At 30.4% G+C, this 24,533-nt stretch overlaps 2 protein-coding genes across 2 annotated transcripts in view; one reads left to right on the plus strand and one right to left on the minus strand.

The window, feature by feature from the left end:
- Window positions 1-24,533, minus strand: part of LOC107449400 (lachesin-like) — a 284,633-nt gene that overhangs the window by 226,841 nt on the left and 33,259 nt on the right. The gene's annotated exons all lie outside the window — the stretch shown is intronic.
- LOC122271849 (uncharacterized) lies at window positions 12,629-13,816 on the plus strand. The gene has a single exon (XM_043054449.2). It carries the CDS (start codon window positions 12,629-12,631, stop codon window positions 13,814-13,816), a length of 1,188 nt encoding a protein of 395 aa, XP_042910383.2.

Genomic DNA, 24,533 nt, shown 5'->3' on the forward strand with positions numbered 1-24,533 from the left:
AAGCTCATAATTATTCGTGGATAAGAGAGCAATCCCGTTAGGTGTTAGAAATTTTTTTTTAATCCGACACAGCAAGACCTGACATCGAAATTTTCAAAACTTTCTGACTACTTTAAATTATACTCACCAATGTTTCCGTTGAAGTGCTAAAATTCCAGTGCAATAGTTACTTTACCAGAGCTCGTAAACTTTTGATTTATTATCCTAAGGAAATATGTAGGTATGAAATTTGTAGGAAATTGTCTCCAGCCTTCAGAGATATCATTAGAATTTTTCTGTCCTAAATTGAAACAAAAATTATTTGCAACAGACTTTCCTGCTTTTCCCGGAAAAAAACTGATTCTACGGAAACCGATTTGGGTTCAAAATACAAATTCGCGTTCAATAGCACAAAGACAAAAGTTTGCAAGAAATTAAAGATCCCACCAAATTGTCCAGGTAAAGATAGATCAGGTGTTAGATACATATTGCCCTCGGGATAACCGAAGTTTGTTTTCGCGGATTTTTTCTTAATGTAACGCAAATTAGGGTTAGTTCTATCGAAATGTCCACCACGAAGGCAATTTTATCCCAATGTTTGGTTCAGATGATCCCTTGTCTTCTGTATTAGGTTCAAAATTGCGAGGCTACAGAGTTGAATATTGGTAGCCAGTAACTCAGAATTGGTTCGCCTTTGTTCTAATATAAAATTTTTGATACATTATTCCAGCAATTGTACATTATTTCAGCTTCTAGACGTACCTAATAATTACAAATTTTGTTCAGACGACATTATCAAATATCAGAAAAGAGAAGGTTGTTCTAGTAACTTCACTAGCGGAATCTGATGAAATTAGCTTAATTGTATAGCCTTAAACTAATGAAACAATTTAATTACATTTGCCATCTTATTTAAGTAATTGAGTAAAGAATTCATTTAACAATATTAAGCTATGTTCCTTGCTCGTTTCTCTCAACAAATCCGACGATTGTTACATAGTCATTAAAATTTAAAATTATTCAATTATTGTATTTATACAGAATTTGCAGCACATTTAGTTTCCAATTCTATTGGGACAAACTTTAAATCTAACCAATTTTCTTCAATTACCGTAGAAACTGTATCCACATAACTATTTCTGTGACTCTTATTAAGTTTTCGGTTGCTATCAGACTACAACATGGTGACTTTTTAGTATAATAAACAATTTAGTATATAAATAATTAGAATAATAAATAATTTAGTATATACAAAAAATTTTACGAAACTTGATTGATGGAAAATTATAACAAGTTTGTTTACCTACGATTGTAGATGTTTTTTCTTTAATTTTTTACATTATTTTAAAATCGATTTAATCTAATTTTCGTACCACAATGATGCAGAAAAGCTTTCACTTAGAACGTATAAAAATCGGGTTGTCTCAAACCTTTGGGTTATTAATTTACTATCGTTTTAATAATGAGGTGTAATGTATTTTGATGAGGGAATCCGTTTTTTTTGTGCAAAAAAGAGTTTAGATTAAAAGGGGTAATTAGGTTACGAAACTGGTTGGTATACGAAATTGGTTGGTATACGTAATTGGGCTGGTATACGTAATCCAATTACGTTTGTAGATTGGGTTGTGAAATGGTAATCATTAAGTCATCTTCTTACTTTTATTTTCGCTAAGAAACTGGTACTTCCGAACTTGATAATTCAACCTGATAAATCTGAAAATTTATTGATTCGAATGTACTTGCTTCAACAGTATATGTTTGGAAGAAAATTAGTTTGTTTCAAGCATTGATTTAAATTTAATAAGTGGAAATTTTAGGCAAACAGATTATAACACACATTTAATGAAAAAATCAGTTTAATGGGGGGAAAATAACAATTGTCTGATGCAAAGAGCGGTCACTATTCGATCAGCAAGTTTCGCCATGGTTGCTAGGACAAAAAAAGAAAAGATACCACTACTTTACGATTATTTTAGATATTAATCTTACGTATTAAACATATTTGTACTTTTATTTTATATCCATCTTGTATTCGGTATATGTTTGAAATGATACAGGAGCATTACAATAGATGACCTATTGGATGTTCTACACAGCAACAACTGTAAGCAAAAAGGGTTAGATTATTTTCAAATAATCCCGCATGGAGAAATAATTCTGTTAAAATCACTGCAATGTGTGGTAATAACACTTCTGGTAAAATAAAGCATAATTTTGGCTATTAAAATTAAAATATACAACATATAAACCACTCATTTTGGCAATTTTTCCGTTCATATGGTAACGGTATGCCAAAAATTCTGCATTTTTAAATTATATTTATTATTATCAAATCTTTTGTGAGAAAATACCAAACTGAGAAGTTTATTTAACCGAATAAATTGTTCTTGAACTATGATCTAAGTTAAAATAAAATTACCAAATTTTATCCATATTTTTTAAGTGTAAAGCATACTTTATTTTATATGTTCTGTATGTATGCAAATTTTATTTTTTAATGAAAATAAACTTTTTGTGTGAGTTATAAATTTATTTCATTACAGAAATTTTTAAGCAGACGTCAGTATTAAAATATATTTTATAACATTCTCATTTTTCCATATTCTTGTAATCTCAGCCATAATTTTCTTTTCAATGCTATTTCTCAAAAGTTGCGTAAATTGATGTTTGATGCGATTGATTTGGTTTACTTCGATTCTTCCGTGAATTCTTTTGTAGGATTTTCTAAGACGTAATATTGAAAATATGGCTCCTATCTCAGTTAATAAGTAGGTAGACTTACGCGTTTTTAAATATAATAGTGTTTGAAATACGAAGGAACATAATTCATGCATTTTTTATTGATTCAGACGAAGCAAAATTTCTGACAATTGTAACTTTGGCCGAGTCTTGATAAGAATCAAGCATGTGTGCAAGTTTGAATACCTCGTGATTTTCGCCACTGACTCATGTTGTTGCAAACTAGAAGGAACTTCAATTATTATATACTGTACAAATGTCAGTAAAAATGGTAGTATAGCAATTTAATTAATTGTTATTTTACAATACTCAACGAAAACAGTAAAATAACCATAAAAAAGATGATATTCAAACCGTTAAGTGTTTGAAAAATCTTTATTGATTGTATTTACCTAATACGGCTTAGAGAAATTTTTTTTAATGAAATAATTTAACTTTTATATCCGTATGCCCCCCTGGGGCAGGTCGGAGTTCAACCTAATACGGTTTAAAAGCCAGAATTCTATCCGAACTATCTAGCCATTTTTTTCCGTGAAGCTAGTTACAAGTTGTAGCTGAAAGAACTAATCGACCAATCTCAGGCCCGTCAGAACAGTGGTTCGAATCCCAGCTTTGATACTACAATATTTCTTCCATACTTTCAATGCACAAAGTGTTTCCAGTGCCCTCCACCCGTGAATCGGTGACCCTGGACTAAAATACGAAACTATCATTGACGCATAAATGGCGCAGTACTCAAAGAACTCGAACATTCATTTAAGTTTTATTTTTATAACGTAGAAACATGTCTATAGCTATAAATGATTAAAAAGCCGAATAGTTTTCTATTCACGGTTTATTAACCAAACCAGTTTTAAGCTGCTTTAAAACCTTGACGGTAAAAAAAAAATTCTAATCATAAACATTATTGTTATTCGGATGAACAGACTGCTGTCAGTTATTTTAATGTTACTTCACAATGAAACTTTTAACAGTGTGTTATGTATTGTTAACTTAATAATCATGTATTATTTACAAGCAATCATGACTCGTTATAATTGATACTTTTTATAATTAATAATACTAGTGGGTTGTGCCCCCTGCTCGCTAACGCTCGCCAACCCCAGAAAATTGTTACGCAATCTTATATGGTTTGCTTCGCAAACCAAGCTCGCTTCGCTCACTACTAACTTACGAACATTGCAAAGGCACAAAATTCTAAGATTTCCAAACAATCATTCAAATCCATATCAACATTTTTTTTTTAAATTATATTTTTTTAGTAAATACTAAGTCATTAAAATAAATTTGAATTCAAATAAATGACATGTAATTCGTTAAATCTCCTAGAAATGTTCAATAGTATAATTAGTGATATAAATCAAAAATCGTCAAATAAATTCGTAATATATGAATTCGTGAAAAAAAGCGCTTTCGACAAAATACTAAAATAAAGATCTATTGACAAAGACTTCTCACCTCTGCCTAGATTAATAGTATGAGATTGCCGCAGCTGATGCTCGCTGGTTATTTCAGTTTCCGTTTTTAAAAGTGTTATATGTTGAGCCACCTCAGCTAGATTTGGCATGTGACAATTTTAGCGGCAATCATAGGTCGATTCGCCGTGTAAGAAAAATAGTAACGTAAACAAAACAAAGCGAACGTTGCCACCGGCGGAATAGAAATACAGTCAAAATTTGGGAGCCACGTAAGAGAATTATGTATATTAGATTTAAAAACTGCATGATTAAAAAATTTTTGAACATACAATATATATTTTACTTTAAAAGTTTTTTTTTGTTGATAAAAGTACCTATAATTGCTGATAGTAAAATAATTTCAAAGTTCAAACTCCTATGGAGGTAAAGCAAGTTATAAAACTGATAGAAAATAGAACATAGGAAAGGCTTTAAATTACGGGAAAAAATCTTAAGTGCAGAAAAGTATTTTCTTCTTTAGACAAAGGTATCTCTTAAGTGAGAAGAAAAAAGCTTCAAGCCGTAAAAAGCGAAAGGAATCTGAAGTCTTGTTAAATAAGACCCGGGTATACAGCAAAAAAGTTTTATGCGCCACGATCTAGGGGTTGAGCAAACTTTGGGAATCTCTCAGAAATTTAGAAGTCTTCCGTACTATTAGATGTACCCTGGGGTACCATAAAATGAGTGAAACAAGACACACGTCAAAACCAGGGTATCTAGGGGTAAGGGGAGAGAAACGTTTTCAAGAATCTCTGTCTTAAAGTGACCACTGGGCGTAAACAGTAAATAAATAAGTAAAAAAGAAAAGTTGCAGCACTTAACCATTGAAGACTTCATTTCGAAAACTTTTTTTTTATTATGCTTTGTTTTACTTTATCAAAAGAAAAAAAAAAGTTTTTCCTTATTAGTACAGAATCCATTTTTAGTTTAAAAATACTAAAACTCATAAATCACTAATTAACTTCTAGTCAAAAGTTAGACAGTAAAATGTCATCTATTTTAATTTTCAAGATTGCCATTAATCAAATAGATTTAATAGATTTAATAACAATAATTTTAAAAAGATTTAATAACAGTTTTAAAATTTGCAATAAATGGTAAATACATTTTTAAAGTTCTAATTTCAGAAGGCTAATCAAAGAAATATTGTACAAAATATAATGTAATAAAAAATGGTAAGATTTAGCTATTACGATTATCTAAGAGAATAAGGAAAATTTCCTCTAACATTTTAATATACTGACTGTTCTGAAAAATATGTACTTTTAGAATGCTTATTGAAAAATGAAAACAAAAAGGATGCACATTTGTGGTCGCAAATTAATATTTAAAAGTGGAGAAAAGAAAAAAGCTAGCAAAATCTGACAAATCACAATGCAGAAAGTGTAAACAATAAACATTACAACAGGTTTGATGAGAAGTTAAAAGCTAAAGTTGTTTCAATTCTAAAACCAAACCAGTATTGTTGCTTGCTACGCGCGTATTCTTACACTGCGATTTGTCGGCTTTCAATAACCCAATGTGCAAACCTATTTGGTTTCATTTTAATGACAATTTTAAAAAAAATCATACTAAAGGCGGTCTTTGCGGAAAAACTTGTGTAATGAAATGTGCATGTCACATTGATAGTAAAAATGTAAAAGGCTACTTACTTAGTTTTGTAGTTAGTTAAAAAAATAAAAAAATAACTTCATTTTCCTTGAATCAGTGCGGAAAAAGGGTTTAATTGGATTAGTAACCCTTAAGTCACTTTAGTCGGTGAGAAAAAAGTTATCATGTTTAAAATGAAAATTATTAATTGATATTCAACGACTCTGCAAGGAATTTATTTTAACTCTTCTAAATTAAAGAATAAATGCATATTTCTGAAATGGAAATTTAATGCACCATTTCTTAAAGTGTGATTTCATTAAGCTTAACTTAAAAAATAAATAAATAAAGATAATAATAAATAAAAATTGAATGTTTTTAGAAGACAAGCAAGTGTTATATCTGTAAAAGAGCTATAGCACATTTTTGATTAAAAAATAACATTTTTATTTCGTATAATGTTATTTCTTCAATATTCTAAAAGTGTTTTAAGATTATTAAAGCTGGTACATACAGTTTTATGCATGCAATAATAAATATTGAATATTTAATTCATATTTATAAAAGCATCCTTACCATGATTATGAAATAATCAAATGAGTAATTTATCAAGATAAAAAGATTTCTTAGTTATAAAAATATTTGTTTCATGCAATTTTTATGAAATGACTATATCATTTCTTATCCCTATTACAATTTTACACCATCATACTTGTTTATTTTATACACTGTAAAAAAACTGTTTTATACAATGTTTTTTTGTAAACTTGCCACTATTTATAGTGCTGAGGTAAACTAAAACATTTCGCTGTGCATGCAGTCACATTTTTATTTATTTTTTTTGCGTTATAATTTTATTTATTTATTTAGTCATTTTTGTAGTTTGCTTGCTAACTAACAATACATATTTTCGTGTGCATTCGAATTAATTTTTGTCTTGATTGCAAAAACATTTCGTTCTAAAAACTAGTAAGTAACAAGTTCTTAATAATATAGTAATTAAATAATAGTAATCAAACAACCGTTATTTTATCAATTTTATTTAATATTTCAATTGCATTTATGCTTTTAAAAATGTGTTTAATTTACCTCAATACCAAAAAGGCTTTCATCTGTTCACCAAAATGTTTTACAGTGTGAAAAACGGAGTAAAAAATTTATATAAATTTGCTCGGGGAGTATTAAAACTTTTTGAAACTATTGCGAAATGATTTCGTTTTTATAATCCCTAAAATGAAATAATAAAAAAATAGTAAAAAATCACAGCCTATTATTTTTTTAAAAAGGAAATTGCAAGAAAAATACTTCGTATAAATTATACAATATAGCGTGATAAAGAATGAAAGGTTTGAAAACAAAACGGAAACTTTATGAAAGGGTCGGGATGACAGGGGACGAGCTGCTCCCAATCTAAAAGTTAACCCTCTTCCTACCAAATATGTCATTCTCAAATATTGTTGGCAGATAAATAGAACATGCTGAATAGGATGTCAAATGCTCTGAATCACAACCTACACGTGATTTGTCACTTTCTGCGGCATTTAACAAAGGCGTGCAATAATTCCCTTTTATGATTAATGGCTTGGCGACATCTTAATGAGGTTATAAAACTCACGCCAAACTGAGATGGGTAAAACGTGTGTGGATTAGTAAAACTTGAGCAAACTAAAAAGGGAAAACATTGGTGTTAAAATAGATCACGTGGGTTATTGGTTGGTTAACCATGCCTTAACAAGTGGTTAATATGCATGCGCTGGTAATATAAATTGATTTAGGGATTTCAATCTAAGCGGTTCCAAGAAAAACAAATAGTTTTGTACTATATTTCATTACCCATTTCTATACAAAATATTACTAACGTCTAGACGAAAACTTTTTCCTACAGAAAAATTATGTCAGCTTCAAATAATTTATCAGCGTTATTCATTTTACTATATTTATCATTATGTTGCTAAAATCGAGTTAATTTGGTCACGGGTGACCAAATCGACCCCTAACTTTGTTCTTTCTTTTTATTCCTTTGAAAGTTGCATGCTACTATTATTTTTGATAGCATTTAAACGTCTGTTTCATAAAATTAGTGAATTAAATATGGCTTATGCGGGCTCAATTGTTTATTTAAATCAATTCGGAAAACTCAGAATGAGTATTAGTTGTCCTACGATAACAAGTGTTCTCGCACAAAAAGTTCCAGACCAAATTCCGGTAAAATATAACAGTCCCCAGGATGCCCGTAAGTTACTGACATAGTTTATGTGTTAGTTTTTGCCGTGGATCTCAGGAAAATGTACAGGAGGGCTGAAGGTAGATCAAAGCTTAACTCCGTCCCGTCCCCGTCAGGGGACACCGGTGAAAGGGCTACAGGTAGATAAATATAATACTATACGAAATTTACTCTTATGAGATAATAATGCTTTTGTTGTTCTCCCATTTGAGTATTTCTGCTAATTAAAATATTCGTAATGTTGTATTTTTTGCGTCCAGCTCTTTCTAATAAATGTCCATGGTCAGTGATTCACAAATCTTTAATCGATTTGGCCTTAACATAAGAGATGACCTTGAGGAGAACATGACCCCATCTTTAGCATGAAGTAATGATTTGAGCTTTGTACTTAAAATTCTGATTAATAACATTCAAAACATACTGATGGTGTTTATTAAATTTTTATGTAAGATTATTTATTTTACTTCTTAGTGCATGCGTGTAAAATACAAGATTCAGATGTTATAATTCTCCCTGCAATTTCAAAATTTCTCCATGTATATTAAATATAGTTTTCTCATTTTACTTAAAGAAGGCAAAGAAATTCATTTGCCATAATTTGTAACGAAAACAATATTTTATTTACAACTTCACCCATTATAATTGATGTCAAAATTGCTACACCAAGAATTGCGTCCCAGATAAAGACGTGACTTCATGATTCTTCAAGAAAAGCAGTGTAAACTTTAACTATTAAAGGTATCTCGTCCTTCTAATCGGCGTATTCAAAAAAAAAAGTTAATACTGAAAAATATATTTACAACCGCAAAAGTATTGAACGTTTGGAATTGAGTCAATTAGAGAAATCGGAAGAGTTTATATTTCACGGGAGAAAAAAAATTGTTCAAAACTATACTATCAGAATAATTAAAAAATATGAAAATATTCATTAAAATAATAAAAAATATAAAAATATTCATTAAAATAATAAAAAATATAGTCATAGTTAAATCAAAAGTCATTAGAAGTGTGGTCATCATATTTACGTCCTACCTGAATTGATTAGCTTTGTCTTTAAATTTTTTACATTGTACATTGCTTTCTCTTTACATTGGGAATGTTTTATCTCACCCCTTTATGAAATGGTTAAAAGGAGAAACTTGTTGTACTGTAGCTTTTTTTCCCCAAGTTTCGAAACACATTTACTGTTAATACAAAAGATAATTTCAATAATAGGATTTTCATAACCGGGTAAAACTAAGTGAAAATTATTCCCAGGTTATTAAAAGGAAAACCATAATAAGGACAGTTCGCAATGTATTTTATAATAGAAATGGTTCGCCAATGCATTATAAATTAATTTAACGCAAAACATTTCATAATTTTGCAATTCATATAATAGATCTAATTCCACAACCAAATAGCTTAGAAATAACTTGGGAAAGGGAAATTATAATTGGTAAATTTAAAACGGTTACTATCTATATAATCATATAATAAAATACACTGTAAAAATTTCCGGATCAAATTACTGGATAAAGTACTGGTGTTTCAGATGCATGATCCGTAAAACCTATTTTTACCGTAAAATATTATTCAATAATTTTTACAGTAATATTTGCTTAATTAGAATGACCCAGTGATTTCAAGATGAATATTACTACAAATATTAGGGTATTGCAGATTTTTGTTCCGTTATATATTCCGGTGAAAATGGTAAAGTGGATTCTACGGTAAAAAGTACAGTAATTAGATAAGATTATTATTACAGTGTATGCTGATCCTCCAAATTGGGCTGAACATAAATTCAAAGTTATATATTAATTATCTTTCAGTATTTAATGTTATATCATATTCTAAAATATGTTTCTCTTTGCCCTTAGCACAATTAAAATAAATCATAACATTAGTTTATCCCGAAATAGTTATATTTTCCTATGTATAAAATATCTTTTCAGCATAAAACTATTATTAGAAGTACTAACTGACTAAAAAAAAACAATAACTAGCAAGTAATTATGATATTATCGTTCTTTTGTACAATAACATCATTTCGTGAGAATGTCTATTTGCTCTTTATCGAGAAAGTGGCTATTTACATTTGTAGCACGCAAATTGAAAACAGGAATAAATACTGAGATAAATATTTACAAATGTGGAGCTTTTAATTCTTACTATTCAATCATCTTATTATTTCTATCACAGTAATTTGATCCGTAATTTTATTTCATTGATTCAAGCAACTCATATATAAGAGATGTTACTTAAGTTGATAATGTAACAGTGCTGTCCGTAAAATAAAAGCAAAAAAATAAATTTCATTGATAAAAATCTCTGAAAGATAAGAATGTGATGTAGAATGATAAGAATCGTTGAAAGTAACCATTGATTCTTAATTTAACATAATTTGAAGCAAAATATGCACTTATTAAACAAAGTTTACAATATTTATTTATAAAAAAGGGCTACATAACATTATTAAAAATATTGTTAAAACTGCATAATTTTGTTCAGAATAGTGCTGGTGCCCAACCTGATAGGCAGCCAAATCGTGGCATTTGTTCATACCACATCCGTGAAAATAATTAACAAAATAACCTTTCCTATATTTAAAGAATGAATATATATATATATATATATGAATAATGAATATATAATGAATATATATATAATGAATATATATATATATATATATGAATAATGAATATAACACCTCGGAATAAAAGGGCTTAATCTGTGTCCTTGCTTGTTGCAATAGTAATAAAATATTTCTTGTGTGTAGAAATTATTTAAAATTGATATAAGATTTTTAGTTCTAAATTCAGCCTTCAATGTTATCCAGTGTAATTATATAGTAGAATTACAGTACTATACAGATTATTTATTACATCTCATTGCTGTTATGCCTTTTTTTAATTTTGTAAAAGCATGGATTAACACTTTGCTTGAAACGCAACGTATGCATTACTGAATGGTATGGATATGATTTAAGAGCAACGTACCTACCTTAACTATTTCGACTACTAAACAGATTGAGTTTTAAGGGATTTGAATTATACCCTACAAAAAATGACCAATAGAAACCAATAAAAACATTCATTGATATCAATAGAATTCTATTGGTCTGTACTTGTTTCTATTGATATTTCAACTGATGTCAGTAGTGTATTGGCATCAATAGATGTTGAACAATAGGGTATTCTATTGGTCTGTACTTGTTCCTATTGACATTTCAACTGATATCAGTAGTGTACTGGTATCAATAGATATTGATCAATAGAATTCTATTGGTCTGTACTTGTTCCCATTGACATTTCAACTGATATCAGCAGTGTATTGGTATCAATGGATATTGATCAGTAGGTACTCTATTGGTATATACTTGTCTGTATTTCACACTTCAACTGATGACTACTGACATCAGTAGGGTACTTGTATCAATAGATGTTGATCAGTTAGGTATTCTACTTGTTTTATCAATGTATGAACTGATATCTACAGATTTTTATTGACACCAGTAAAACTTAGCAATTATTGATCAATAGGTATTTTATTAGTCTATATTTGTTTTCATTAATACATCAACAGGTGCCTATAGAATTNCAGTACACTCTACTGATATCAATGTTCCATTTCCCCGTACAGACCAGTACACTCTACTGATATCAGTCCATTCTACTGATATAGACCAATACATTGTATTGACCTACTCTACTGATATCAATATATCATGACCAGTCCATTGTACTGATCTACTCTATTGATATCAGTGTTCCATTTCCCCGTACAGATCAATACATTTTTTTTTATTGATTTCTATTGGTCATTTTTTGCAGGGTACTTACCCCTAATGTCAAAAATGGAGTGAAGACTATTTCTAAACTAATTGAAAATTATATTGAATAATTATATTGAAAACGCCATTTAAAAGGGTTTAACGATTCTTGCACGCCAAACTTCAATCACGGAAAACCTCAATTTATACGTGGATCATTCGAAAGAAATGGCAACCGCTTTCCTAAATCATACCACTGACATTCTCAATTAATTTTTAGGATTTACTATTACGAAAAATAAAAATTACTAATATTATTACCAAAAAATTAAAATAAGTAGGGGAGGGTAGCCTAAAGCGTGTAGGTCGCCTAAAGCGGGTAGGCATACGTATCCCGCCGCATGGCGCGCAAGCAGCGATATCTAAGTATGCCGTGATTACCCGAATACTCACGAGTTTCAATCAGTCCCTGTGGAGCTGAAAAAAAACGACATAGCGTAACCAAGCACAAAATAAAAAAATTAATAATTTTATTAAAAAAAACCAAGGTATGTAGCTTGTGGCTAGTCGAAAGCCGGCTTATTTTTTTATTGTCAATATTATTGCATTATTCTAACACTATTCACCTATAAACTACGATGTTCAATTTTTTAAAATTTTTTTTTAATTTAAGGTTATAATTTTTTTCGTAAAAAATATGCTTTTGGGCAAAGCGGGTAGGGCAAAACGGGTAGATACACGATTTGACCCGATACATTTTTATACTAACTTTTCTGTATTTTTGCAAGATCACGAGGTTTCAATCGGCCTCAAGTTTACAGATTTTATGATTTGTTGGAAAGAGAAATTGATGAGCATGACATTGATCCAACAAGAATCTACAATATGGATGAAACTGGCATTCGTGCATCTGGTAATAAACCTCCGAAAATTTTGTCAAAATCAGAGAAAAAACAGGTGGGTGTAATTTCAAGCGCGGAAAGAGGAAAATTGATGACTGTTATCCGCTGCTGCAACGCGGCTGGATCTCTTACACCTCCATTTTTTATTTATGGTAGAAAAATAATGGTTGGTAGATTGTTAGATGGAGCACCCCCTGGTTCCCTAGGTACTTACACTGACAACGGATGGATTAATGGACCGAAATTCCTAGATTGGCTTCATCATTTCGTCGAGAACACCAGTCCAACTCCTGAGAAAGAACTAATCTTAATATTAGATAACAATGAATCTCACAAATATATTGAGGCCCTTGAATATGCTAGAAAAAATAATGTGATTTTTGAATCGCTGCCCCCTCTTACAACTCATCGTATGCAACCTCTGGACAGTTGCGTTTATGGACCGTTCAAAACTTACTTTGAACAAGAAGTTTCTACTTTTCAACGATGCCATTTGGGTAGAATAATCACTCAGTACGACGTAGCTTCATTTGTTGGAAAATCATATTTAAAAGCAGCTAGCGCACGAAATGCTGTTCAAGGATTTAAATCCTCAGGAATACGGCCCACGAACCGACACATATTTAGCGATGCTGACTTTTTGCCAGCTAGTCTGGCAGACAGGGCTGAGGTTATTGAAAACACCAACGATAGTCCATCTCAGATCCAATCTACTAATGCTGGTCGTCTTTCTAATAATTCTAATTGCTCTACTTCTACATCTGTATTTGAAAACATGGATCTCAATTGCTCTCAAGCTTCAAGGATTTCGCTACGACGCACAAACGGAGAAACTTCGTATGATCCAGCTGTTGAAGATGATCCTTCATGTTCCACGACAACTAGTGACAATTCATTTCAACTAGTAGAAGAGCCATTGACACCTCATGTGAAGCCTTTGGATATTAGATCACTACCAAAACCTACTCCGAACAAAACTAGTCGTAAACGTAAACCTCAAAGAGCTGAAGTCTTAATAAGCTCACCATTTAAAAATATGCAAATAGAAAAGGAAGAAAAGAGGAAACGTCTTAGTAACAATGCTGCTGTTAAAAATTTTTTTAAAAATCTTCCTCCGACAAGTAAACCAGGTAAAACTAAAAAACAAAAATCTTCAAAGAAAAAATTGTAAAAGAATATTTTTGTCTTGTTTGTGGGGGTGCCTTTATGAGGACCCACCGCTAGAAGATTGGATGGAATGTGGAGATTGTAAAGACTGGGCTCATGAAGCTTGCGCAACTTATTCAGGAAGAGGGTCTTATTTTTGCGAACTATGTCAAGAATAACAAATCATAATTTGATACTGATAAAATAAGTCTAAAATTGTTACTTATATGTTATTTTTAGCATTTATTATACGTATGATTAAGATCTCATTATTAATGTTTAAGAAAATTTATATGCGCCTGTATTTGTAAAATCTATGGTGCTTACCCGCTTTGCCCGAACGGCTAACCCGCTTTATGTCCCTTGTAGGGCAAAATGGGTATTTTCAGTGTTTTTTATTTCTGATGATAAATAATCATAAAATTTAAACTAAGGCAATAATCATTTTTTTATTTTAAAGTTCAAGATCTCTCTTAAGAAATAAAATAAAAAACGCTGCGATAAAAGCCCAAAAACTACAACTTTTCAGAGTTTATTATTAGGCCATCCTCCCCTAGCTGAATTACTCCATTTTAGAATGATATGATTTTAGTGATCTGTTAAAAATAAAAGTGATCTGAAAAAAATTAAATATTAAAACTAGTATGATTTAAGTAACTCTAGATACTTTATGCATAAAATTATTTTTAAGATCTATGAAGCTACTTGTGTAAGCAAATTGCATGAATCTTTAAAAAAAGTAATAGTTTGGGTGATAGGAAAAAATATTTATTTTTTTAATTTTTAATGATTGATAATTAAACGCAGTGTTTTGCGAATTGTACTCAGGAACTTCTTATAATAATGCTTAGGATATACCTAATGGAGAGGAAACCAAATGAAATTATTTTTTAAGGTTTCACTAAGGGAATGAATTAATTAACTTATGAGAATTTCTATAATGAAGAAACAATATAGAAATAAAATTTCTCATCAGAAAATAAATGGAAAACCCTACAGTGGAGAGACAACTATCAAGTACAATTTCACACTGTTTTTTTTAAGAATAAAGTTAGAAATGTATTTACCTTCGATAATAATTTGTTTCACGTATAGATAATGTTGATAAAATATATTTTGTGAAACTTATGTGACGTGACGTGGAGGGAATTTATGTTACGTAATATGAGTGGCGTGTGGGATAAAATCATCCAAATACTCGTGTTCTGAACTAATTTTAGCTTTTATTCCGTGAGAAATGCGTTTGAACTTGAGAGATTTGCTTCTACTACTTAATTCATAATAGTAAGTATGTACATTGAAAGTACATTAATAATTTTTGAAAACTCTCTCTAAGATGGAAAAAATTACGGTCAATCAATATCTATATCTCAATTAGTTGATGATTCCAGTTTTTCACTAAGGGAATGAATTAATTAACTTATGAGAATATCTATAACGAAGAAACAGCATAGAAATAAAATTTCTTTTCAGAAAATAAATGGAAAACTCTACAGTGGAGAGACAACTATCAAGTATAATTTCACACGATTTCTTTTTAAGAATAAAGCTAGAAATGTATTTACCTTCGCTAATAAGTTGTTTCACGTATAGATAATGTAGAGATATTGTTGATAAAATATATTTTGTGAGATCTATGTGACATGACGTGGAGGGAATTTATGTTACGTAATGTGAGTGGAGTGTGGGATAAAATCATCGAAATACTCGTGTTCTGAACTAACTTGTGAGATTTGCTTCTACTACTTAATTCATAATAGTAAGTATGTACATTGAGAGTACATTAATAATTTTTGAAAACTCTCTCTAAGATGGAAAAAATTACGGTCAATCAATATTTATATCTCAATTAGATGATGATTCCAGTTTTTCCTTTATTACCTAATCACAATATTTAATTTTTTGTAGAAAGAAACGGAGACGGCATTATTCTTTTACCTAATAAAAGATTATTTATGCATTTAATTTATCTTGTTTCCTTTTCTATTGATTGCACTTAATAACTAATTAAAAACAATTCATTTAGCATTTTGTACTTTGTTATTAGTTCAGTAATTATAGCAACAACAACAAAGGAATTTCTTCAAAAAAAATTACACCTGAGATATTTTTGACATAAAGCTTTGTTATGTTTTTATACATGATACTTTAAAACTCTCATACTTTCATCTGTAGCTTACCTGTTTTTCAGAGAAAATGGGTTTTTTGAGTGAGGGACCATAATTTCTTCTAGGCAGGCTAATGAGGTATATTTTCCGATATATTTTTATGCTGATTTTTATAAGACCGAGACGATTAGAGTAATAGTTTAGAAGTTACAAGTGTTCTGCATACGAAAAATTCAAAATTGTACTTGTACCTATTTACGCACCTGCAATTTGCTACTTAAATGAGTGAGACACTGTGTTTTATGCATTTTTACGATGAATCGAGTGAGGCTATAAATGAGTGAATAAAAGTAATTGTTCAAAAGTTTCTAGGATTTTTATGTTTAAAAAGTAATATATTTGACACGCAATTATGTATACATTTTTCAATGCCACCAGAGAACTATTCGAACACGCAATGTATTTTTCGTATATTTCGTAGTTTTACGCCAAATTTAATTCAGAACAATCTGGCTCAAATTAAAAAATTATAGATGTTTTCGTCTTAACATTTAACATTAACGTCTTAACATTAACGAAAAATAGTTGTTTTAATAAAGAAACAAGTAATTTTTTTAAAAAATATTAGCTCTTTTGATTCTTGTTTGTTCTCATTCAATTGGATGAGTAAAATAAATAGATAAAGTACCTCAATTGTCTAATAGCAATGTGAGATACGTAAATAAGTACAAGTAGAAAATTGTACTTTTTGTACATAAAACGAGTTTCTAAACTACTTGTCCAATCACCTCGAGATTAGTCTCATACAATTTATAAAAAATTGTATTGGTAAATATGCATTACATGTTTAGATAAATCTTGGATTGCAATGCAAATTTTATACAAATGTGTACTTAAAAATTTATTGTCTGTAAAAACTTGCAACTTTTGAATAATTTGTTCTATTGATTTGTGTATCTACTCATTCGATTTAGCGCAACAAAATGCGTAGGAACAATGCATCACTTGCTTAGTTAGCTACATCAAATGCATGAAAAGTATAAATCTATACTATTAGTACAATAAATCTAGCTGTTTTTTCACTTAAAACACTTATAACTTCTAAACTATTAGTCCGGTTGTCTCAAGACTGGCCTTATTCTATTTAGAGTAAGAACTGAATTAGAAATAATGTCACTTTTTTTTTTATTCGAAGAAATATTATTTCTTTTTATCAAATCCCACGATTTCCCTTCAAAAATGATGGAAGCGTATAGAGGAGAGCGGACACATGATTTATAAAGCATAACATATTTTTTTGGATATTAATTAATATGAAGAAATTGTTTAATTTTACTCTCCTGCATAAAAAAACAACAAAATAATAATAATGCCTAATATTCCTTCTTTATTGATATCCATTTTATTCTGTGAAAACATGCGAATGCTTTCATCCTAACTAAACTGAGGATTATTTGTTTTTCCAGGATCGTTATTCTTAAATAGATATGTTACGGTCGGAAAAAAATAAGGTAGGATTATAGATCAAACAGATAAAGTGTTTCTCAGAAATATTAAACTAGAAATCTATATATTTTTTACTATTGTTAACTAGTCACGTCATATATATTTTAGTGCAACATAAAAATAGACATGACATGATAAATGTATTTCTAGCGTAAAGAGATTTTGGAAAAAATGTATTTTATTATGAACTAATTACCATCTGACTAGGAATTTTGTTCCTATCTGGCTAATTTAATTATTTTCTATTTTTGTTTCAGGTTGACTCTGTCTTTTGAAAATTTAAAGAACGTTGTTTTATATATAGTTTGCAGGACATAAATATATTATTGCACTTTAGGAAATATCCTTACATTATTGCATTTTATACGTCGATTATCTTCGACATAGTATAATGTATGCTAAATACTCCAATTTCGGTAATTATCTAAAATGTTCTGAATCCGAATCATTACATACATACATTATGAACACAGCTCTTACTTTAAATACATAGATACATGCGCTTCTAATCAATTTAATAGTAAAAAAAAGTTATGCGGAATCAAAAATTTGTCAATCATTTAAAATAGTTAACTGTAAAGCTATTTTAAGAAACATACATTAAATTCCGTAATGTACATGTTAATTCTCATTATATATATATATTATACATAAATTCGATTATTTTGACTCTAGATTTTCCTATAACTCCTTATAAAAACAATATAATAAATAATCCTTTTGTAAATGTAATGAACTAAGTTGAAATTACAACTGCAAATGCTTATGCTTAATATCTTTATCTTTGAATCTGAGAAAATAAACACAAATACAATATAGTATTAGTAAATAGTAAAATATTTTATTCAGCAGTTTTTTTAATTAATCTATAACTATAAAATGCATTGAGAATATAAAAATTTTAAAGATTTTGATCTAGCACTTTAAAAGTTGATTCTTTTGACCATTATTTCTCAATAATGATTTATTTTTGATTTATTTCTTATTTATTTAAATATTGAAAATTCAAGTTTAATTCAAGTTTAAATATTCAAAATCCCAACTCCTTTTTCGATGCTTTGAATTTCGAATGCAAAGTAATGGTTTTAATATAAATAAAGGTAACTCATGTTCTTGAAAAACGAAAACTATTAAAAATTCATTAATTATGCACGGAAATAAGAAATTTTGGCAAAATTACCGTAATGTTTGGTAATGATATTTATTGTAAAAAAAAGAATATCTCTTTTTTGTGTAGCTCAAATGTACAGTATTTAAATCCTTCATTAAGTACTTTTTTCCGTTCGAATAGTAACAGTTTCGTGATGATTTTAATGTCACACACAAAATCTCTCTTAGGACTAGCAATTTACCACAGTAAAAATACATTAAAACCGAAAAATAACAGCTTTCACACTTCAATTTAATTATTTTTAAACCTGTAATTGTTTAAAAGATAAGAAATGAAACATCAGTATCATTTAATTTAATTCGATGCATTTATAAGCAGTGACACCATCACAAGTCATTATCACACATTTTGCTAAAAAACAGGAAAGTACATTTCACAGAATAAATGCCATGTTCTAAGGTGTCATGATGAAAAAAAAATGTTACTCATTCAATTTTACCTCATTTAATACCAAACATATATAAAATAACATTTATGTGGTAAAAAATAATTATTTTATGGTTAATTTTACCAAAATCAATATCAAAACACTCGATTTTTTGGTGTTCCCATAGAGCCAGAAACACAGTAAATATTCCTATGTTCAAGGGTTATTCACCTTTTTTATTCAATGTACAATCCATGAAATCTTATATGAAATAGATAAAATAAAGATATAAATAATGTTTTTTTTTATTAAGGTTCACTGTTATGGTTTTGCTAAATTATTATTATTATTATGCTTATATTTATTTCAATTATATTTGACAAATATAGTTTAAATAAATATGGCTCAACATCCTGCAAATAATTACTAAAAGAAATTAAATTTTTAAACGAAGATTTAAAGAAAACACTCCATCACTTTTAAAAAATTCTATGTTGAAATAAAATGTTGGGGAAAAAAGAACCTCTCGAAACGAAGAGAGAGAAACATTTCTCTAGAATAATTCTAAAAATAATAACCATTTACAAAGAGTAAGCTAAACATGAAATTGGCAACATCCAAACGGTAGTCATTTGTTTCACGCAGTTTGTCCTTTTTAGTAAAAATGTCTGTCTGTGATAAATAAAAAAAAATAGTGGAACACATCGGTAGTGTCACGAGATATGCTCGTTTGCAATGTGGTTGTTGTAAGATACATGTACAAATTTCGTTTTAATTCGTATGGGAAAGAGGTTGTTAGCGTTGAGCACAAGCATTCCGCATAATGTAGCTTTCTGTTGTTTTGGATGGCAACATGAATGGCGTACAGGAAACGGAAAAATTGTTGAAGTATAATTTGTCTCTGTCTCGAACGTGAGTGGTGTTCTGATTGTTCCAGTTACACTTCGAATAAATTTCGGAAAATATAAATGTAAAGAATTGTTTCCGTTCTGTGGGACGCTTTATTTTTAGATATTTCAGTGCAGTTATATTTTTCAAACATTTAAATTGGAATCTGTAAATTTATTTATGGAAAGAAGTAGTATTTCTGGAAGTAATTAGTTATTATTTAATGAATGTAAAACTTAAATGTACTTCTAATATTTATGTATATTATACTTATAGGTATGCGTTAATCATGAGGACATTTTGTAAATGCATTCTGTGTGGAGGAGAACATATTCGAAAAAGATAAATAAAAGGGAATTTTACATACAACAATACATACACTAAAACTGAAAAAAAATTATTTTAAATAAAAATTTTACGTTATATTGATCTTTTTTTATAAATAGTGTTTTTAAACAAAAAAACATGACTGTTTTTATAAATAAGTATATCAATAAACAAATATCAACAAAGAATTGAATACGATAGCATAAAAAATCATTTTTAAGTATGATATTAAAGAGAGATATTATGAGATTAAGTATGATTAAGTATGATAATTTCACCCCAAAAATGAATTTGCAGACAGAAGTACGTAAATATCTATCTAGCTATCTATCTATCTATCTATCTATCTATATATCTATCTATCTATCTATCTATCTATCTATCTATCTATCTATCTATCTATCTATCTATCTATCTATCTATCTATCTATCTATCTATCTATCTATCTATCTATCTATCTATCTATCTATCTATCTATCTATCTATCTATCTNGACATGCATTACATGTACGGCCGTGCAAATGGTAACGGCAGAGCTGCGTTACGAATGTATCGCGCGGAGTATCCTGATCGACGAATGCCGGATCATAGAATTTTTCAACGGTTACATCGTCAACTTTGTGAAACAGGTGCGTTCGACGTCAACAGACATGACGCTGGTCGATTAAGAGCTGTACGCACTCCAAGGCTGGAAGAAAGCATCTTGAACATTGTGGCTGATAGACCCGAGTCAAGCACAAGAACTGTTGCGCGTGACGTAGGTGTGAGTCATCAGACTGTATGCAGAGAGTTAAACGAAAATCGCTTACACCCCTTCCATTTTCAGAAAGTACAAGCATTGAATCCGGCAGATTATCCTCTCCGCGTGAACTTCTGCCTGTGGGTGATGCAGCAATGTGCGTTGCAGCCGGATTTCGTAGGTGATGTGCTATTTACAGATGAAGCGACATTTTCACGCGAGGGTGTCTTTAATGCGCACAATTCCCATGTGTGGGCAACCGATAATCCACATGCAACGCGTCCACATGCGTTTCAACAACGTTTCTGTATTAATGTGTGGGCTGGTATTGTGAACGACTTTTTGATTGGCCCATACTTACTACCCACGCGACTCAGTGGCGGAAGCTATCTTATTTTTCTGAAAGAAGTGTTACCACAACTGCTGCATGATGTTCCGATCGCCATTCGTAACCGCATGTGGTTTCAGCACGATGGGGCGCCAGCACACTTCAGCATTGATGTACGGAATTACCTGAATGCCACGTTTGGTGCTCGATGGATTGGGCGTGGTGGACCAATCCCTTGGCCACCCCGATCTCCCGATTTATCGAGCCTCGATTACTTTTTATGGGGACATCTAAAGCATCTTGTTTATGAGACTCCAGTTGACTCAGATGAGGATCTCGTCGCTCGCATATCTGTAGCTGCTGCAGGTGTGCGTGAAATACCAGGCATCTTTGAACGTGTACGCCAATCGCTCCACCGACGCTGTCAAGCATGTATCGCTTCTGGTGGACGCAATTTTGAACACTTACTGTAAACATGACACTTGTCAACAACGCTTTCAATAAAATCTTTGCTTTTCCTTTCGGCCGTTATTTCTGGTGTTTACGCCTCACCGCGTCACTTGCGACTGTACATTCCTATACAATAAATCATTGTTACAATGTCCTGTACCTACCATTAAAGTTTGTACCATGAATTCGGGACCACCCTGTATATATATACTGTGAATGACCGAAATTGGTGGTTGTTGACAATCACATAGTCGCTATGGTAAATGTCCAAAATACATACTATGTCTTGTTAAGCGCCACTGCCGGTATACATTTGCCCGGTATGCCCTACATCAATGTTTTTAAAGGTCAAGTGCCACTGATGTTTCTCCTAATCTATCCTCGGATGATATTAAAATATAGAATAAATATAATAATATCAGCGAATAAATTATTATCAAATCGGATATAACAAATATTTGTAATATCCGATTTGATATAAATTTATTCGTTGATAATAGGAGAAACATCAGTGTTTGGAGTTCCGGGAAAATTTATACCGGGCAGTAGCACTTAACTAAACCTTGTATATATTTCGGACATATACCAAAGTGACTATGTGATAACATTCCCCGGTGGAATTCAACAACCTCCAATTTCGGTTATTCACAGTAATGTAATGCAAAATAATATAAAAATAATGCAACTATACAGCTCAAGTTTTTTTAAGCAAAGTGATATGATAAATAAATTATGTTGTAAAAAAGGGTTGGGTAAGAAATGAACGGTAAGAAAAAAATATTTCAGAAATTTCGATTAATTTATCAAATTAAAATTTTAAAATGCGCACGCATATTCTGCACAAGGTATCTGTCTTGAAGTCGGCACTAAATATAATTCAATTGCATCTCTGCCTCTTATTTAAATACATATATACATATATTATTTTTTTTATCTTGATTTTAAATTTCTTCGAAAATACGTTAAAATATTTCAAAGCCATAAACTTTCCGAGACCGTGAACTTTAAAAATAAACTGCATAGATTCCTACAAGAACTATATAACTACAAGTTTCTTTATTTCTAAGCTATAGTAAATCGCTGCTTTCTTAATTTTACATATGTTGATAAGTATTCTCTTTAATATTGTGATTTTAAGAAAGTGTAGACATAATGAAATAAATTTCTTTATCCTAAGTTATTTTTTATATCATGCCAGTTTTAGAGTTTAAAAATATATTATGAACAAGGTACAAATTAGGAAATAGCTTTTATTTTTTACTAAATCTCTGCATTACATAGATATTAAGAAAAGGGACGGTGTTTAATATATACTACCCTACAATCCTGGAACTCATACTTTTGGCACTTTTTCAAAAGAAATATCTGTAGAATTTTTTAAAACTTTGGATATGCTTAAGTCATGTGATTCCTGATATACATTAAATGTTAGACACGTGGTGGTACAAGGGAGTAAGCGTACGCCTCCCAATACGGTGATCCGGGTTGGAATACCAGTGATGGCTGGTCGATACGAATTCCGCACCCGGGTCATGCTGACCACAGTGCTTACGTAAAATATCCTTAGGGGCAGTCGAATAGTGTATCAGAGTCCATTCGACCCAGTGTCCGAGGTTTCCGTGGTTTTTCTCTCCATGTAATGCTACATGGAGAGAAAATTATTATAGATTTTAGAAATAGATTTTCAATAGATATAGATGCAATAGAAATAGATTTTCTATTGCAGGTTAGTTCCGACAAAAAGTCCCCAGCAAAGGCACATTTCTCTAAATACTTGATCACTTGTCTTCTGGATTGGATTCAAAATTACAAGGCCATGGAGCTAACAATGGCAGTCATAAACTCAAAATTGGGTCGGCAGTTCAGTGGCGGTAATAAAATATCATAAAATAAAAAGTAAAAAAATCGAGATAATTGAGAAGCGATGGCTCAGAGGACAGAGTACTTGCCCTCAAATGAGGTGATCCAGTGCTGCCGTAAAATAGCCTCAGCGGTAGATGGATCATGAGTTAGAGTCCCTTTGCCATCAGGCTAACCGTAGGAAGTATTCGTGGTTTTCTTCCTCATGTAACGAAAATGCTGGTTAGCTTCACCAAAAAGTCCTTCAAAAAGGTAAGTTTCTCTCAATAACTTATTCAAGAGTCCCCTTATCTTTTTGATTGAGTTACGTTAAATTACAAATATACGGGGTTGAACATTTGCAGTCGTTAACCCGACTTTAGATCGTCTGTTCACCAGCAGTTATAAAATAAAATAGTTAGGCATTAACGTAGGCTTACATTGTATATCCGCTTTACGTGAAAGTCAGTCACAATAAAATATCAAGAAATTGTTTTCTAGCATTTTCCATAGTAAGTGTTCGATTTATTCTGTGTTTTGCTGTGTTATAAGGCATGTTTCTTATATTTTACGAAGTAAATTCCATCAATTATATCTTGCGCATTTTTTAAAAATAATTGTTTCAAATTTTAAAATTTTACGTTTGTTATTAAGCAAAAATTATTCCTTTTTTTTTACTCTAATAGTTATAAGAAGGAAACGTAAATCAAAAATGGTTATCTGTGCAGCTATTGCATATAACTGAAAGTAATCGATTCAAGTCACAGACTCATTGCGATATTTTTTTTATATATGGTGTTCAAAAACACGCTAATTTTCATTTAAATAGTGCTCTTGGGTAGTAAATCACTGATTTTATAAATATTTACGCACTCTATGAAAAACTCCTTCAATGAGTTGGAGTGCATAACTAAGTGGTTCAAGAATTCTACAATTAAAACCACCATCTTTAGGAAAACTGATTTTTTTTTCGAAACGGAGTTTTTAAAATTAACCGATTACCATAAATTTGGAACAT

Source organism: Parasteatoda tepidariorum, chromosome 7 (assembly GCF_043381705.1).
Source record: "Parasteatoda tepidariorum isolate YZ-2023 chromosome 7, CAS_Ptep_4.0, whole genome shotgun sequence".
In the NCBI taxonomy this organism is placed as follows: domain Eukaryota; kingdom Metazoa; phylum Arthropoda; class Arachnida; order Araneae; family Theridiidae; genus Parasteatoda; species Parasteatoda tepidariorum.